This window comes from Brachyhypopomus gauderio, chromosome 2, assembly GCF_052324685.1.
Source record: "Brachyhypopomus gauderio isolate BG-103 chromosome 2, BGAUD_0.2, whole genome shotgun sequence".
NCBI lineage: Eukaryota > Metazoa > Chordata > Actinopteri > Gymnotiformes > Hypopomidae > Brachyhypopomus > Brachyhypopomus gauderio.
Window position 1 is genome coordinate 46,949,383 of NC_135212.1, and position 17,030 is coordinate 46,966,412.

A 17,030-nucleotide genomic window follows, 5' to 3' on the forward strand; every position below is an offset into this window, starting at 1 on the left:
TTTGAGACTTTAGCAATGTGGGAGAATTTCATCGGTACAAATGAATGATTTACCTAACATAGATGGCAAGGAATAAATGCTCCAAGACAAAGAGGCACCTGGCCTGATTATTCGTCCATGTATAGTGTTGGTGCTATGGGTTTCTTGAGGACTGGATGGGAGACACCTGCATCTACATCACCATTGAAGCCCTAGTGTATTTGAAATGTATCTCAATGATAATTCTATTTTATGTAAGAATTTAAATTTGTGCATGTGTGTGTTTATGGCAGGGGCATATATATGGGGAGGGGGGAGTTGTGTGGTTTATATTAGTGTGTGTGTGTGTGTGTGTCACACCTTGCTTCCAGGTGAGGGTAGATACGATCAAACGAGAGTATGGGATATATTAAAGAGCGATGGCAAGCCACCATAGCCCATTCGATACAAGGGTGTTTTTAATGAACACCCTAAATAACACTGCCATTAACTGGAAATGGCAAAACATACAAAAAAGTACAAACAAACCAAAAAAAATCTACTTACATCAACACCTCCACTCATTGGTTCAACTATAAACCAACCATCTAACAGACCTGGGGCCTCATGTATGAACGGTGCGTATGTACAAAAACATTGCATACGCTATGATTCACGCAAACGGTCAGATGTACTAAATGTGAGTTGAACGTGAGAAAGTGCGTACCCTGACGACACTTTCACTTCAGGCGTATGCATGTTTCTAATGTGTTTTTGTCAATTAGTGACACTTAAAGGTGATGCATTGAAATTACAACTATTAAGATATCATTTACACACAAATTGTAGTAAGCCCTTATTGTGTAAAATAAAGTAAAATATAGCCGCAAGCGGCAATTGGCGGGTTCACACACGAATAGGCCACTTGGCTTCAATAGGCAATAGACCCAATAGGTTCTTTAGACCCAAAAGAAGCTGTTTGATTTATTTGTGCATTTTTTCCACTCAATGTGCAAAAAAATGTTCAATTGGGGCACTAAAGGCCCAAAAGGATCAAAATAATGTGTATTGGCAAAATGATTCAAATCACAGAACTAAATCACATGCTGAGATCAGCTTTGTGTGTGTGTTTGTGTGGTATTTCATGTGAGAAATAGTTTTCAGTCCGTTCCGATGTTTGGCCACTAGATGGAGCCCAAGTACTACCATACTGATATCTCATTAATCTCAGTAATGCAATATGACATTTTGGTGAATTAAAAGGTTCATTTCTGGTCAGGCAGTGCACTTTTTGTTATAAGATGCAATTGCAATGTTATAGAACTTATTGATCTGGATCATACAAGACCAATTACTTGTCTGTATTCTGCATAACAAGATTGCAGCATGAGTTTTTATGTTTTCTTAGGTTTTTGGGTACTGTAGCGCCCCCGACAGGCCAATTTGAACCAAACTTGGCATACCTCACAAGGACTTCAGGATATAAAAGCCTTTCAAATTGGGAATTGATTGCATACATGGTTTATGAGTTATAGCAATATAGGTCATATATGGCATGGCCACAATGATATAATGGGAAAATGGACCAATCAGAAAAATAAAAATCCAACATTTTTTTACTCAGTTTTTACCTACAGAGTCTACTGATTATGCTCATAGCAATTTTGCCATAATTGGATCAAATTCCTATGACTAGTTTGTAAATAGCTATTTTCAAACAATTGATGAATGTGACAAAAGTATGCATTTTTTAATAGGACTTGTAATTGCAAAGTTGTCAGGTCTACTGCAAGGAATAAAAAGAAACAAGTTGCATGTTCCTAAGTGAAAATTTGGAGGAGTTATGCATGATTTTCACAAATAGCGCCACCTAGTGGCCAAATGTTTCAAAACTGCACAGCATGACACATAGTCCTGAGATATGCACAGTGGTGAGGTTTCATGTTGTTTGGCCAATGGTAAGTCTGTCAAATGGCCAATTAATTCAAATAAAAATTAATTGGCTCATGGCGGCCATGTTTTTTGAGTGATGATGTCATCATTGTGTGTCTTGATATCACTTGGGCCCCTGATGATGCCTGTAAAGTTTTGGCTTGATGTGACTAATGGTTTCTGAGATACAGTTTTTCCCATGTTATAGCGCCCCCTATTGGACAATCGTGGCCAGCTTTGACGTATGACCTCGTAGTCATGTGCCCTAACAACGGTTAAAATTTTATGAAGATCGGTCAAAGCGTTGCTGAGATATGGCTGTTTAAGTAAATTTGGCCACGCCTCGGAGCTATTGATTGACATGTGACAACCAGACTGTATGCAAATCTCAAAATGTTTTTAAGCAACTTTGATAATGAGATTCTCCTGAATATTTTGACACCAAGGTTGTGGTGATCCGATGAAAAACCAGGGACTAGTACAAAAAAGTAGGTTTTGCATATTATGCAAATTAGCAAAAAATCTAAGTAGGCGGAGCTTAATGGTTCTTGAGGCTTTTTTGTTTGGCTTGAGCCAAGGAATCCATCAGAAGTGGAATTTTGTTTCTAGGCCCTACGGTTTGGGAGATAAGGACCAAAACGCAAAATGGTGCGCTATAGCGCCACCATCAGGCCAATGTGGGTCCCTGTCTCTATTTCTCTCATTGCACACCTGCTGCACCTTGCTGGCAAGTTTGGTCTTTCTGGGCCTTACGGTCTAGGCTGCAGTATGCGTTTTACAGGGGGAAAAATAATAATAATAATAATAAGAAAAATCTCAGCAATTACAATAGGTTTCCCACACTACGTGTGTGAACCCTAATTAATCTGAAAATTAAATACTAAATTAATCCGACATTTTCATTGCCTTACTGAAATAATTCAACGCGTTTCCACTTAGCGTAGATTATATAAACATGCATGAAATGTTGTGCTGGAGTTCTTAGGAGATGGCAGCGTTGGCATTACTGGAAGATATTGCTAATGGCCGAATTCGCCGAGAGCGCGTTTTCCGTGACCATTATGACATTTTGGCCCATGATGATGACTGGCTTATAAGCCGTTTCAGATTTCCAAGAGCTGTCCTCTTGTGCTGAGTTGGGTCCAGTTTTGGAGAGAGAAACGCGAGGAGTCGCGCATTGCCAGTTCCTTTACAGGTGCTGACAACGCTCGGCTTCCTGGCGACAGGCTCGTTTCAAAGAGAACTGGCAGACCGGTCGGGGATATCCCAGTCATCTTTGAGCCTTACCATGCCAACTGTTTTGGATGAGATCATCTGCCTATCAGCTAATTACATATGGTTTCCATATGAAGCCGTTTACCAGGCAACCATTAAAGCGCAATTTGCAGCGATAGCTGGTTTCCCTAATGTAATCGGAGCGATTGACTGCACATTTCTATAAAGGCACCATCTGAGGAGGAATTTGCTCATGTGAATAAAAAGCACTTTAATTCCATAAACGTGCAAATAATCTAATGCAAAAATGTGCCTTACTAATGTAGTGGCACGCTGGCCTAGGTCAACCCAATGATTTGTACATCCTTACAAACAGCATGGTTGGGATAAGATTACAAGCTAGCAGAGTGCGTGATGGGTGGCTTCTTGGTAAGCAACAAATTTAAAGCATTTAAATAAAAGCATGTGACATTTCCAGCTTAGAATCATTCATTTAAAACATGGGTAATTGTTAAATTACTTGGGAAACCGCGGCTACGCGCTCAATGCGTGGCTAATGACCCTTTGTAATCCACAGACTGACCGGGAGCAGAGATACAATTCTCTCCATTCTCGCACCCGGTCAGTCGTGGAGAAGGCAATTGGGCAGCTGAAAAGCTGGTGGCGCTGGCTGGACAGGACCGTGGGAATGCTACTGTATCGGCCAGAGAATGTGTGTCGTATGGTGAGGGCATGTGGGGTCCTGCACAATGTTGCGCACAGGTATGCCGTGCCCTTGTTAGAGGTGGTTGAGCAACCAGCGGACCCAGAGCCACAACAAATTAAAGCACAGCCTAACCCAGGTTCCATACAAGCAATGCAACAAATCATAGCTACAATATTAAAATGTAAGAGACAGCATTCAAATTTGAACCAATTCTTTTATTGAGTGGCTGATGCTAGTGAGCGCATTTTTTAGGTGCATTGTTCTGACCCCACAACATTTAAAGCTTCACACATGCTGTCCCTCTCAGACCTTTTGCACTTTGCCGTAATGCCACAACGTGCCAAACAAACATTTTTTCCGCACCTCTACTTCATTGAGGAGCGTCTCCACTTCACATTCGGTGAAGTTCCTCTTCTTTCCCCGTTTAGACATGGTTTGTAATTGATCAGATAGGAAACTCTTCCAGTGCAGGGCAAATTTTAATGAATTTGCATATTTATAAGGAGGCGTGTCACAGGAGGAGTCAGCCACTCTCTTGATTGGGATGTACAAAAGAAATGTCTGTGGATTCCCGCACGGTTTGATACATCCGGCTTTTTTTTTGCGTACGCAATTTTCTGGATTTGTACGTACGCCAATTTTTAGTAAGAAATCCATGCAAGTCTTTGTACATGAGGCCCCTGGGGGGTATTTCAGAACGCAGGTTAAGCATCTATCTCAGGGTATGACAATGGCAAAACATACAAAAAAAAAGTACAAACAAGACTGCTGGTGATGATGGTAATTTTGCAAGTTGATTTTTCTTTTTCTGGTAACACTTGACGTCACAAAAGGTTAATGAAAGGGATATTTTAAGCATACTTTCAAATACTCTAACGAATGAGTTTAACAAATGCCTAGATAGCACAGACACGTCCCCGAGACGCAACATTAACATCAAAATATCACCCAAGCATCGCGTTCTATTATCGAACGTCATGTGTGTCCGATTCAATGCTCCTACATTGCTAGTGTCAAAATATCACTAGCGATCACGTTCCGATGCTTTGACGACCAATACCATCATTTAGTTATTTAACCTGGATGAATGTATGGATTGCTTATACCATCTGCACTAAAGGTACTGTGACTACTTGGCCTGGGAACTAGAACCACAACTATAGAACTACGTTTGGACCACAAATACGGACTTGTGCTAGCAGGCCGCCCAATGGAGGATGGGTTCTCTTTTGAGTCTTGGTCCTCCCGAGGTTTCTTCCTAATCCCCACCATCATAGGGAGATTTTCCTTGCCACTGTCGCCTTTGGCTTGCTCATTAGGGATCTGGACCCATACGATTGTAAAGCTGCTTTGACACATGTGTTCAAGCACTATATAAATAAATTTGACTACAGCAAAAGTTCAATATTGATCCACCCAAGACTTCTAGTCCAAATAAGCTTTGCTTGTGTAAACAGCACAGATAACGTCCCACTACGGCCTTGGTCAAACCAAGTATAAGGTGTACATGCATTCTAGGCCAATTTTAGGGATTACTGAAGGTAGGCTCAAATGGCAAGAGCAAGACTGCTTCATGAACCATTACAAATGACATTTTCAGGAGATGCAGCTACCCGAACTTCATTTCAGAAAGATCTCCAAGACAAGAAAGTTGTGCCTATTATGAGAACACCTTTCTCCAGCAGCATCTACCAACCTTCCTTTGTTACTCATGTCTGGGTTTGGCATCAAAGCTGGCATGCAGGTGTACAGCAATTTCACCTGACCTTTGGCAGTTGGTCATTTGCTCAAAATGCCATGTAGAAACCTAGGTCAAATTCAGGTTTGATCACCTTAAGCTACATTTGGCAATTAATACATTGATTTACATGACAGCTGAAGACCTAGACTAGGCTCAGCCCAATTGCATAGCAACACAGGACAGGTTGTGGAGTCAAAGCACAAGGTTTATTTCATTCAAGACATGGGGCCATCAAGCACTCTCCTTAACCATGATTGGACCAAGGATTACTTCTCCTTCCAGCAGAGTACCTGCAAAAAAAAGGGGGGAAGGGATTTAGGCTCTGCTTGCAAGTTCACATCACCTTTAGTCCAAGCTCCAGACCTTCTCCAAGAAGGATCAGGTACCGGCACGTACCTCCGTCCTCAGACAAGTCTCGACCCTTCCGGAAGCTACAGGTGGTCTCGCAACAGCCACACACCTGGTCAGGCCCATATGCTGCAGTCCACCTGTAAAGCCAGAATACCCAAGTTTACCAGCTAGGCCTCACCAGTAACCTGCTGGTTTCAGGACCACAGCCACATACCTGTTGCTAGAGAACGAACAAGCTTTGTGCTCAGCATCAGCAGAGTAAGAAGCTGGAGTTGCCTTCATAAAGCATGTGAAGTAGAGCTGGAGAGACAGGGGTTAGTTCAGACAGCCAGTCATTCTACTCACCCCCCTACCAAACATGCTTACATACCAAACCACTGTTGTCCTGCTGAAACTTGAATGCCTCCAACTGAAACCTCAGCTTGTCTGCTTCAGTTTGGGGCAGGAAGTGAGAATGGGAACCTGTGAGCTTGGCATCAATCAGGCACCTGCAATCATTTGTGCAGTCAGACCACAACTAGCTGATCTCTACAGCCATCACAAAGCCCACAAGGAAGCCACTCACCCATGGTTATCTATGAAGGCATAACTGGGGACTGCAGTCACATCAGGAAACACCGTGGCCACACAGGTGTCCAGATACACACGAAGGGGCACATGGTAGAACTGAATTACAGATGCCTCAACACTGATCACATCATGCAGGAAGTACTGGTTGGAGAGCCTTTCAGATGTCCAGTCATCTGGGAGAAGAAACCTCATTAGGTCCAGTTCTGGCACAGATCAGTAGGTCTGGTGTAGCCATGGGACAAACCTGTCATGAGCCTCAGGGAGAAGACAAGCTGTTCCTCAGCAACTTGGGTAGAAGCATATGGGATCCAGGCAGGCATCAGAGCATTGCTGCTTACATTGTGGAGCCTACAAAGCATTTGATGGTCATCAGATTGAACAGAGCCTTCCAAATAATACTGAACAGCACATCTGGTAGGGTCCAATACCTTGGATAGTGACACTCGATGCGAACCTCAGCACCAACAGTTCTCACAATAGGAGTGTGAGCAAAATTGTGGGGAACATAGCGGACGTAGAAGACGTAGACCAGCTCATCTGGAGTCATCTGTTAAGAAAGAAGTGGTGTTATTGCATGCAGGTTTAACACAGCACTGAAGCGTTCACTTCATAGACACTCACACTGGTAGTACTGTTGCAGGCCTGCAGTGCTGACTGGAAGATGAGAACTTGAGCAGCACGGTCCTCCCCACTGACGGCACAGTTTCCCAGGGTGATCTCAGATGGATTTATCAGCTCACCGGTTCCAAACAGGTCCTTCTTGACCTCCACATGTACGCCAGTCTCACCACACTCTGCTGCTACACTTGCAGTAGGAACAGGGGGGCTCATCTGAAACTGCATTAGTGGCTGCCTTGCTGGTAGTTGAGGGTCATTGGGGAAATGCCATGCCACCTGCTTCACAGGTCCCTGAAATACTTGCTGGGACTGAACATTGGAAGGCTGCTGCACAGGTATCTGCACAGGATTCCAGGACTGCTGGCTAAATGAGCCTTGTGCAGGCCCTGTGGGGTTAGAAACATGGCTCCCCTGAGAAGCCCCTCCAGCAACCACTTGCCTTATTGCTTGAGGCTGCTGATGAGGTTGTAGTCCAGCTGGAAGTTGAGATTTGAACACTCCTTGTAGTTGTGCATCAGACAACACAAACACACCCAGCAACAGCACCACACCAAGCCCCACTTTGCTCAAACCCATTGTTGTTGTTCTTCTTCTTCTCCCTAAAAACAATTAATTAAAAAAGCTCACACATAGCAGTCTTGTTTGACCATTCCATTTTATACCATAAAGGAGGCTTGCAGCCCCACCCCCTGCTAATGAGCTTAACGTCTCTCTGAACCTGATGATGACTTTACTACTCTTTCACAGCTGACACAAATCAATACTCCTCACTCTTAAAACAGGCTCTTAAACTGTTGTTTGCATGGGTGTATGGTTCTATAGAATTGCCCTAAAGAACTATTTTCAGTACTAGTTGGCACCTTTAAAGAGTGCTCTTGTACAGAATATATAGTAGTGGGCAAACGTTTTGAGAATGGCACAAGGTTCTGAGCAATTTTGCTGCCTCAGGTTTTTTTTAACCTTATTTCAGATGTTTATATGATATAATGATATAATTGATGGTACAATTATAAGCAATCCATATATTTATCTTTTTATTGACAAATGCATCCAGTTTAAATAATGAAATAATCTTATTATTAGTCATCAAAGCATCAAAACGTGATCGCCAGTGATGTCTTTTTGAGACTTTAGCAATGTGGGAGAATTTCATCGGTACAAATGAATGATTTACCTAACATAGATGGCAAGGAATAAATGCTCCAAGACAAAGAGGCACCTGGCCTGATTATTCGTCCATGTATAGTGTTGGTGCTATGGGTTTCTTGAGGACTGGATGGGAGACACCTGCATCTACATCACCATTGAAGCCCTAGTGTATTTGAAATGTATCTCAATGATAATTCTATTTTATGTAAGAATTTAAATTTGTGCATGTGTGTGTTTATGGCAGGGGCATATATATGGGGAGGGGGGAGTTGTGTGGTTTATATTAGTGTGTGTGTGTGTGTGTGTCACACCTTGCTTCCAGGTGAGGGTAGATACGATCAAACGAGAGTATGGGATATATTAAAGAGCGATGGCAAGCCACCATAGCCCATTCGATACAAGGGTGTTTTTAATGAACACCCTAAATAACACTGCCATTAACTGGAAATGGCAAAACATACAAAAAAGTACAAACAAACCAAAAAAAATCTACTTACATCAACACCTCCACTCATTGGTTCAACTATAAACCAACCATCTAACAGACCTGGGGCCTCATGTATGAACGGTGCGTATGTACAAAAACATTGCATACGCTATGATTCACGCAAACGGTCAGATGTACTAAATGTGAGTTGAACGTGAGAAAGTGCGTACCCTGACGACACTTTCACTTCAGGCGTATGCATGTTTCTAATGTGTTTTTGTCAATTAGTGACACTTAAAGGTGATGCATTGAAATTACAACTATTAAGATATCATTTACACACAAATTGTAGTAAGCCCTTATTGTGTAAAATAAAGTAAATTAATCTGAAAATTAAATACTAAATTAATCCGACATTTTCATTGCCTTACTGAAATAATTCAACGCGTTTCCACTTAGCGTAGATTATATAAACATGCATGAAATGTTGTGCTGGAGTTCTTAGGAGATGGCAGCGTTGGCATTACTGGAAGATATTGCTAATGGCCGAATTCGCCGAGAGCGCGTTTTCCGTGACCATTATGACATTTTGGCCCATGATGATGACTGGCTTATAAGCCGTTTCAGATTTCCAAGAGCTGTCCTCTTGTGCTGAGTTGGGTCCAGTTTTGGAGAGAGAAACGCGAGGAGTCGCGCATTGCCAGTTCCTTTACAGGTGCTGACAACGCTCGGCTTCCTGGCGACAGGCTCGTTTCAAAGAGAACTGGCAGACCGGTCGGGGATATCCCAGTCATCTTTGAGCCTTACCATGCCAACTGTTTTGGATGAGATCATCTGCCTATCAGCTAATTACATATGGTTTCCATATGAAGCCGTTTACCAGGCAACCATTAAAGCGCAATTTGCAGCGATAGCTGGTTTCCCTAATGTAATCGGAGCGATTGACTGCACATTTCTATAAAGGCACCATCTGAGGAGGAATTTGCTCATGTGAATAAAAAGCACTTTAATTCCATAAACGTGCAAATAATCTAATGCAAAAATGTGCCTTACTAATGTAGTGGCACGCTGGCCTAGGTCAACCCAATGATTTGTACATCCTTACAAACAGCATGGTTGGGATAAGATTACAAGCTAGCAGAGTGCGTGATGGGTGGCTTCTTGGTAAGCAACAAATTTAAAGCATTTAAATAAAAGCATGTGACATTTCCAGCTTAGAATCATTCATTTAAAACATGGGTAATTGTTAAATTACTTGGGAAACCGCGGCTACGCGCTCAATGCGTGGCTAATGACCCTTTGTAATCCACAGACTGACCGGGAGCAGAGATACAATTCTCTCCATTCTCGCACCCGGTCAGTCGTGGAGAAGGCAATTGGGCAGCTGAAAAGCTGGTGGCGCTGGCTGGACAGGACCGTGGGAATGCTACTGTATCGGCCAGAGAATGTGTGTCGTATGGTGAGGGCATGTGGGGTCCTGCACAATGTTGCGCACAGGTATGCCGTGCCCTTGTTAGAGGTGGTTGAGCAACCAGCGGACCCAGAGCCACAACAAATTAAAGCACAGCCTAACCCAGGTTCCATACAAGCAATGCAACAAATCATAGCTACAATATTAAAATGTAAGAGACAGCATTCAAATTTGAACCAATTCTTTTATTGAGTGGCTGATGCTAGTGAGCGCATTTTTTAGGTGCATTGTTCTGACCCCACAACATTTAAAGCTTCACACATGCTGTCCCTCTCAGACCTTTTGCACTTTGCCGTAATGCCACAACGTGCCAAACAAACATTTTTTCCGCACCTCTACTTCATTGAGGAGCGTCTCCACTTCACATTCGGTGAAGTTCCTCTTCTTTCCCCGTTTAGACATGGTTTGTAATTGATCAGATAGGAAACTCTTCCAGTGCAGGGCAAATTTTAATGAATTTGCATATTTATAAGGAGGCGTGTCACAGGAGGAGTCAGCCACTCTCTTGATTGGGATGTACAAAAGAAATGTCTGTGGATTCCCGCACGGTTTGATACATCCGGCTTTTTTTTTGCGTACGCAATTTTCTGGATTTGTACGTACGCCAATTTTTAGTAAGAAATCCATGCAAGTCTTTGTACATGAGGCCCCTGGGGGGTATTTCAGAACGCAGGTTAAGCATCTATCTCAGGGTATGACAATGGCAAAACATACAAAAAAAAGTACAAACAAGACTGCTGGTGATGATGGTAATTTTGCAAGTTGATTTTTCTTTTTCTGGTAACACTTGACGTCACCTAGAATGACGTCACAAAAGGTTAATGAAAGGGATATTTTAAGCATACTTTCAAATACGCTAACGAATGAGTTTAACAAATGCCTAGATAGCACAGACACGTCCCCGAGACGCAACATTAACATCAAAATATCACCCAAGCATCGCGTTCTATTATCGAACGTCATGTGTGTCAGAGTTGCGATTTAAAGAGTGTCCGATTCAATGCTCCTACATTGCTAGTGTCAAAATATCACTAGCGATCACGTTCCGATGCTTTGACGACCAATACCATCATTTAGTTATTTAACCTGGATGAATGTATGTATTGCTTATACCATCTGCACTAAAGGTACTGTGACTACTTGGCCTGGGAACTAGAACCACAACTATAGAACTACGTTTGGACCACAAATACGGACTTGTGCTAGCAGGCCGCCCAATGGAGGATGGGTTCTCTTTTGAGTCTTGGTCCTCCCGAGGTTTCTTCCTAATCCCCACCATCATAGGGAGATTTTCCTTGCCACTGTCGCCTTTGGCTTGCTCATTAGGGATCTGGACCCATACGATTGTAAAGCTGCTTTGACACATGTGTTCAAGCACTATATAAATAAATTTGACTACAGCAAAAGTTCAATATTGATCCACCCAAGACTTCTAGTCCAAATAAGCTTTGCTTGTGTAAACAGCACAGATAACGTCCCACTACGGCCTTGGTCAAACCAAGTATAAGGTGTACATGCATTCTAGGCCAATTTTAGGGATTACTGAAGGTAGGCTCAAATGGCAAGAGCAAGACTGCTTCATGAACCATTACAAATGACATTTTCAGGAGATGCAGCTACCCGAACTTCATTTCAGAAAGATCTCCAAGACAAGAAAGTTGTGCCTATTATGAGAACACCTTTCTCCAGCAGCATCTACCAACCTTCCTTTGTTACTCATGTCTGGGTTTGGCATCAAAGCTGGCATGCAGGTGTACAGCAATTTCACCTGACCTTTGGCAGTTGGTCATTTGCTCAAAATGCCATGTAGAAACCTAGGTCAAATTCAGGTTTGATCATACATTGATTTACATGACAGCTGAAGACCTAGACTAGGCTCAGCCCAATTGCATAGCAACACAGGACAGGTTGTGGAGTCAAAGCACAAGGTTTATTTCATTCAAGACATGGGGCCATCAAGCACTCTCCTTAACCATGATTGGACCAAGGATTACTTCTCCTTCCAGCAGAGTACCTGCAAAAAAAAAAAAAGGAGGGGGGAAGGGATTTAGGCTCTGCTTGCAAGTTCACATCACCTTTAGTCCAAGCTCCAGACCTTCTCCAAGAAGGATCAGGTACCGGCACAGCATGGCAGGCACGTACCTCCGTCCTCAGACAAGTCTCGACCCTTCCGGAAGCTACAGGTGGTCTCGCAACAGCCACACACCTGGTCAGGCCCATATGCTGCAGTCCACCTGTAAAGCCAGAATACCCAAGTTTACCAGCTAGGCCTCACCAGTAACCTGCTGGTTTCAGGACCACAGCCACATACCTGTTGCTAGAGAACGAACAAGCTTTGTGCTCAGCATCAGCAGAGTAAGAAGCTGGAGTTGCCTTCATAAAGCATGTGAAGTAGAGCTGGAGAGACAGGGGTTAGTTCAGACAGCCAGTCATTCTACTCACCCCCCTACCAAACATGCTTACATACCAAACCACTGTTGTCCTGCTGAAACTTGAATGCCTCCAACTGAAACCTCAGCTTGTCTGCTTCAGTTTGGGGCAGGAAGTGAGAATGGGAACCTGTGAGCTTGGCATCAATCAGGCACCTGCAATCATTTGTGCAGTCAGACCACAACTAGCTGATCTCTACAGCCATCACAAAGCCCACAAGGAAGCCACTCACCCATGGTTATCTATGAAGGCATAACTGGGGACTGCAGTCACATCAGGAAACACCGTGGCCACACAGGTGTCCAGATACACACGAAGGGGCACATGGTAGAACTGAATTACAGATGCCTCAACACTGATCACATCATGCAGGAAGTACTGGTTGGAGAGCCTTTCAGATGTCCAGTCATCTGGGAGAAGAAACCTCATTAGGTCCAGTTCTGGCACAGATCAGTAGGTCTGGTGTAGCCATGGGACAAACCTGTCATGAGCCTCAGGGAGAAGACAAGCTGTTCCTCAGCAACTTGGGTAGAAGCATATGGGATCCAGGCAGGCATCAGAGCATTGCTGCTTACATTGTGGAGCCTACAAAGCATTTGATGGTCATCAGATTGAACAGAGCCTTCCAAATAATACTGAACAGCACATCTGGTAGGGTCCAATACCTTGGATAGTGACACTCGATGCGAACCTCAGCACCAACGGTTCTCACAATAGGAGTGTGAGCAAAATTGTGGGGAACATAGCGGACGTAGAAGACATGACTCCAGATGAGCTGGTCTATCTGTTAAGAAAGAAGTGGTGTTATTGCATGCAGGTTTAACACAGCACTGAAGCGTTCACTTCATAGACACTCACACTGGTAGTACTGTTGCAGGCCTGCAGTGCTGACTGGAAGATGAGAACTTGAGCAGCACGGTCCTCCCCACTGACGGCACAGTTTCCCAGGGTGATCTCAGATGGATTTATCAGCTCACCGGTTCCAAACAGGTCCTTCTTGACCTCCACATGTACGCCAGTCTCACCACACTCTGCTGCTACACTTGCAGTAGGAACAGGGGGGCTCATCTGAAACTGCATTAGTGGCTGCCTTGCTGGTAGTTGAGGGTCATTGGGGAAATGCCATGCCACCTGCTTCACAGGTCCCTGAAATACTTGCTGGGACTGAACATTGGAAGGCTGCTGCACAGGTATCTGCACAGGATTCCAGGACTGCTGGCTAAATGAGCCTTGTGCAGGCCCTGTGGGGTTAGAAACATGGCTCCCCTGAGAAGCCCCTCCAGCAACCACTTGCCTTATTGCTTGAGGCTGCTGATGAGGTTGTAGTCCAGCTGGAAGTTGAGATTTGAACACTCCTTGTAGTTGTGCATCAGACAACACAAACACACCCAGCAACAGCACCACACCAAGCCCCACTTTGCTCAAACCCATTGTTGTTGTTCTTGTTCTCCCTAAAAACAATTAATTAAAAAAAGCTCACACATAGCAGTCTTGTTTGACCATTCCATTTTATACCATAAAGGAGGCTTGCAGCCCCACCCCCTGCTAATGAGCTTAACGTCTCTCTGAACCTGATGATGACTTTACTACTCTTTCACAGCTGACACAAATCAATACTCCTCACTCTTAAAACAGGCTCTTAAACTGTTGTTTGCATGGGTGTATGGTTCTATAGAATTGCCCTAAAGAACTATTTTCAGTACTAGTTGGCACCTTTAAAGAGTGCTCTTGTACAGAATATATAGTAGTGGGCAAACGTTTTGAGAATGGCACAAGGTTCTGAGCAATTTTGCTGCCTCAGGTTTTTTTTAACCTTATTTCAGATGTTTATATGATATAATGATATAATTGATGGTACAATTATAAGCAATCCATATATTTATCTTTTTATTGACAAATGCATCCAGTTTAAATAATGAAATAATCTTATTATTAGTCATCAAAGCATCAAAACGTGATCGCCAGTGATGTTTTTTTGAGACTTTAGCAATGTGGGAGAATTGAATCGGTACGAATGAATGATTTACCTAACATAGATGGCAAGGAATAAATGCTCCAAGACAAAGAGGCACCTGGCCTGATTATTCGTCCATGTATAGTGTTGGTGCTATGGGTTTCTTGAGGACTGGATGGGAGACACCTGCATCTACATCACCATTGAAGCCCTAGTGTATTTGAAATGTATCTCAATGATAATTCTATTTTATGTAAGAATTTAAATTTGTGCATGTGTGTGTTTATGGCAGGGGCATATATATGGGGAGGGGGGAGTTGTGTGGTTTATATTAGTGTGTGTGTGTGTGTGTGTGTGTGTCACACCTTGCTTCCAGGTGAGGGTAGATACGATCAAACGAGAGTATGGGATATATTAAAGAGCGATGGCAAGCCACCATAGCCCATTCGATACAAGGGTGTTTTTCATGAACACCCTAAATAACACTGCCATTAACTGGAAATGGCAAAACATACAAAAAAGTACAAACAAACCAAAAAAAATCTACTTACATCAACACCTCCACTCATTGGTTCAACTATAAACCAACCATCTAACAGACCTGGGGCCTCATGTATGAACGGTGCGTATGTACAAAAACATTGCGTACGCTATGATTCACGCAAACGGTCAGATGTACTAAATGTGAGTTGATCGTGAGAAAGTGCGTACCCTGACGACACTTTCACTTCAGGCGTACGCATGTTTCTAATGTGTTTTTGTCAATTAGTGACACTTAAAGGTGATGCATTGAAATTACAACTATTAAGATATCATTTACACACAAATTGTAGTAAGCCCTTATTGTGTGAAATAAAGTAAATTAATCTGAAAATTAAATACTAAATTAATCAGACATTTTCATTGCCTTACTGAAATAATTCAACGCGTTTCCACTTAGCCTAGATTATATAAACATGCATGAAATGTTGTGCTGGAGTTCTTAGGACATGGCAGCGTTGGCATTACTGGAAGATATTGCTAATGGCCGAATTCGCCGAGAGCGCGTTTTCCGTGACCATTATGATATTATGGCCCATGATGATGACTGGCTTATAAGCCGTTTCAGATTTCCAAGAGCTGTCCTCTTGTGCTGAGTTGGGTCCAGTTTTGGAGAGAGAAACGCGAGGAGTCGCGCATTGCCAGTTCCTTTACAGGTGCTGACAACGCTCGGCTTCCTGGCGACAGGCTCGTTTCAAAGAGAACTGGCAGACCGGTCGGGGATATCCCAGTCATCTTTGAGCCTTACCATGCCAACTGTTTTGGATGAGATCATCTGCCTATCAGCTAATTACATATGGTTTCCATATGAAGCCGTTTACCAGGCAACCATTAAAGCGCAATTTGCAGCGATAGCTGGTTTCCCTAATGTAATCGGAGCGATTGACTGCACATTTCTATAAAGGCACCATCTGAGGAGGAATTTGCTCATGTGAATAAAAAGCACTTTAATTCCATAAACGTGCAAATAATCTGATGCAAAAATGTGCCTTACTAATGTAGTGGCATGCTGGCCTAGGTCAACCCAATGATTTGTACATCCTTACAAACAGCATGGTTGGGATAAGATTACAAGCAAGCAGAGTGCGTGATGGGTGGCTTCTTGGTAAGCAACAAATTTAAAGCATTTAAATAAAAGCATGTGACATTTCCAGCTTAGAATCATTCATTTAAAACATGGGTAATTGTTAAATTACTAGGGAAACCGCGGCTACACGCTCAATGCGTGGCTAATGACCCTTTGTAATCCACAGACTGACCGGGAGCAGAGATACAATTCTCTCCATTCTCGCACCCGGTCAGTCGTGGAGAAGGCAATTGGGCAGCTGAAAAGCTGGTGGCGCTGGCTGGACAGGACCGTGGGAATGCTACTGTATCGGCCAGAGAATGTGTGTCGTATGGTGAGGGCATGTGGGGTCCTGCACAATGTTGCGCACAGGTATGCCGTGCCCTTGTTAGAGGTGGTTGAGCAACCAGCGGACCCAGAGCCACAACAAATTAAAGCACAGCCTAACCCAGGTTCCATACAAGCAATGCAACAAATCATAGCTACAATATTAAAATGTAAGAGACAGCATTCAAATTTGAACCAATTCTTTTATTGAGTGGCTGATGCTAGTGAGCGCATTTTTTAGGTGCATTATATAATTCTGCCAGTGTGCATTGTTCTGACCCCACAACATTTAAAGCTTCACACATGCTGTCCCTCTCAGACCTTTTGCACTTTGCCGTAATGCCACAACGTGCCAAACAAACATTTTTTCCGCACCTCTACTTCATTGAGGAGCGTCTCCACTTCACATTCGGTGAAGTTCCTCTTCTTTCCCCGTTTAGACATGGTTTGTAATTGATCAGATAGGAAACTCTTCCAGTGCAGGGCAAATTTTAATGAATTTGCATATTTATAAGGAGGCGTGTCACAGGAGGAGTCAGCCACTCTCTTGATTGGGATGTACAAAAGAAATGTCT

The 17,030-nt window shown here is 43.2% G+C and overlaps 2 protein-coding genes and 1 long non-coding RNA gene across 3 annotated transcripts; all 3 read right to left on the reverse strand.

Moving 5' to 3' along the window:
- Window positions 1-5,736: 5,736 nt before the first annotated feature.
- On the reverse strand, window positions 5,737-7,720 carry LOC143508500 (zona pellucida sperm-binding protein 3-like). The gene is made up of 6 exons (XM_076997044.1): window positions 7,095-7,720; window positions 6,902-7,020; window positions 6,718-6,821; window positions 6,118-6,646; window positions 5,949-6,040; window positions 5,737-5,842 (listed from the first exon to the last, which is right to left on the reverse strand). Exons 1-4 carry the CDS (start codon window positions 7,665-7,667, stop codon window positions 6,465-6,467), a joined length of 978 nt encoding a protein of 325 aa, XP_076853159.1. The 5' UTR covers window positions 7,668-7,720; the 3' UTR covers window positions 5,737-5,842; window positions 5,949-6,040; window positions 6,118-6,464.
- Window positions 7,721-12,046: 4,326 nt separating this feature from the next.
- LOC143508501 (uncharacterized) lies at window positions 12,047-13,272 on the reverse strand. Its single transcript, XR_013129366.1, has 5 exons — window positions 13,234-13,272; window positions 13,050-13,153; window positions 12,450-12,978; window positions 12,281-12,372; window positions 12,047-12,152 (listed from the first exon to the last, which is right to left on the reverse strand). It is a non-coding gene; the product is annotated as an uncharacterized LOC143508501 (long non-coding RNA).
- A 115-nt stretch (window positions 13,273-13,387) lies between these two features.
- On the reverse strand, window positions 13,388-14,031 carry LOC143508696 (uncharacterized). The gene has a single exon (XM_076997357.1). It carries the CDS (start codon window positions 13,997-13,999, stop codon window positions 13,388-13,390), a length of 612 nt encoding a protein of 203 aa, XP_076853472.1. The 5' UTR covers window positions 14,000-14,031.
- Between the last annotated feature and the right edge of the window lie 2,999 nt (window positions 14,032-17,030).

What these genes read in the sequence shown, in the direction of transcription:
- LOC143508696 (XM_076997357.1), bottom strand. Translation starts at nt 13,999, where the DNA reads ATGGGTTTGAGCAAAGTGGGGCTTGGTGTGGTGCTGTTGCTGGGTGTG.
- LOC143508500 (XM_076997044.1), bottom strand. Translation starts at nt 7,667, where the DNA reads ATGGGTTTGAGCAAAGTGGGGCTTGGTGTGGTGCTGTTGCTGGGTGTG. An exon ending in CCTGCAACAGTACTACCAGT is followed by an intron (nt 7,021 to 7,094) that starts GTGAGTGTCTAT and finishes CTTTCTTAACAG; the next exon opens with ATGACTCCAGATGAGCTGGT. An exon ending in ATCGAGTGTCACTATCCAAG is followed by an intron (nt 6,822 to 6,901) that starts GTATTGGACCCT and finishes AATGCTTTGTAG; the next exon opens with GCTCCACAATGTAAGCAGCA.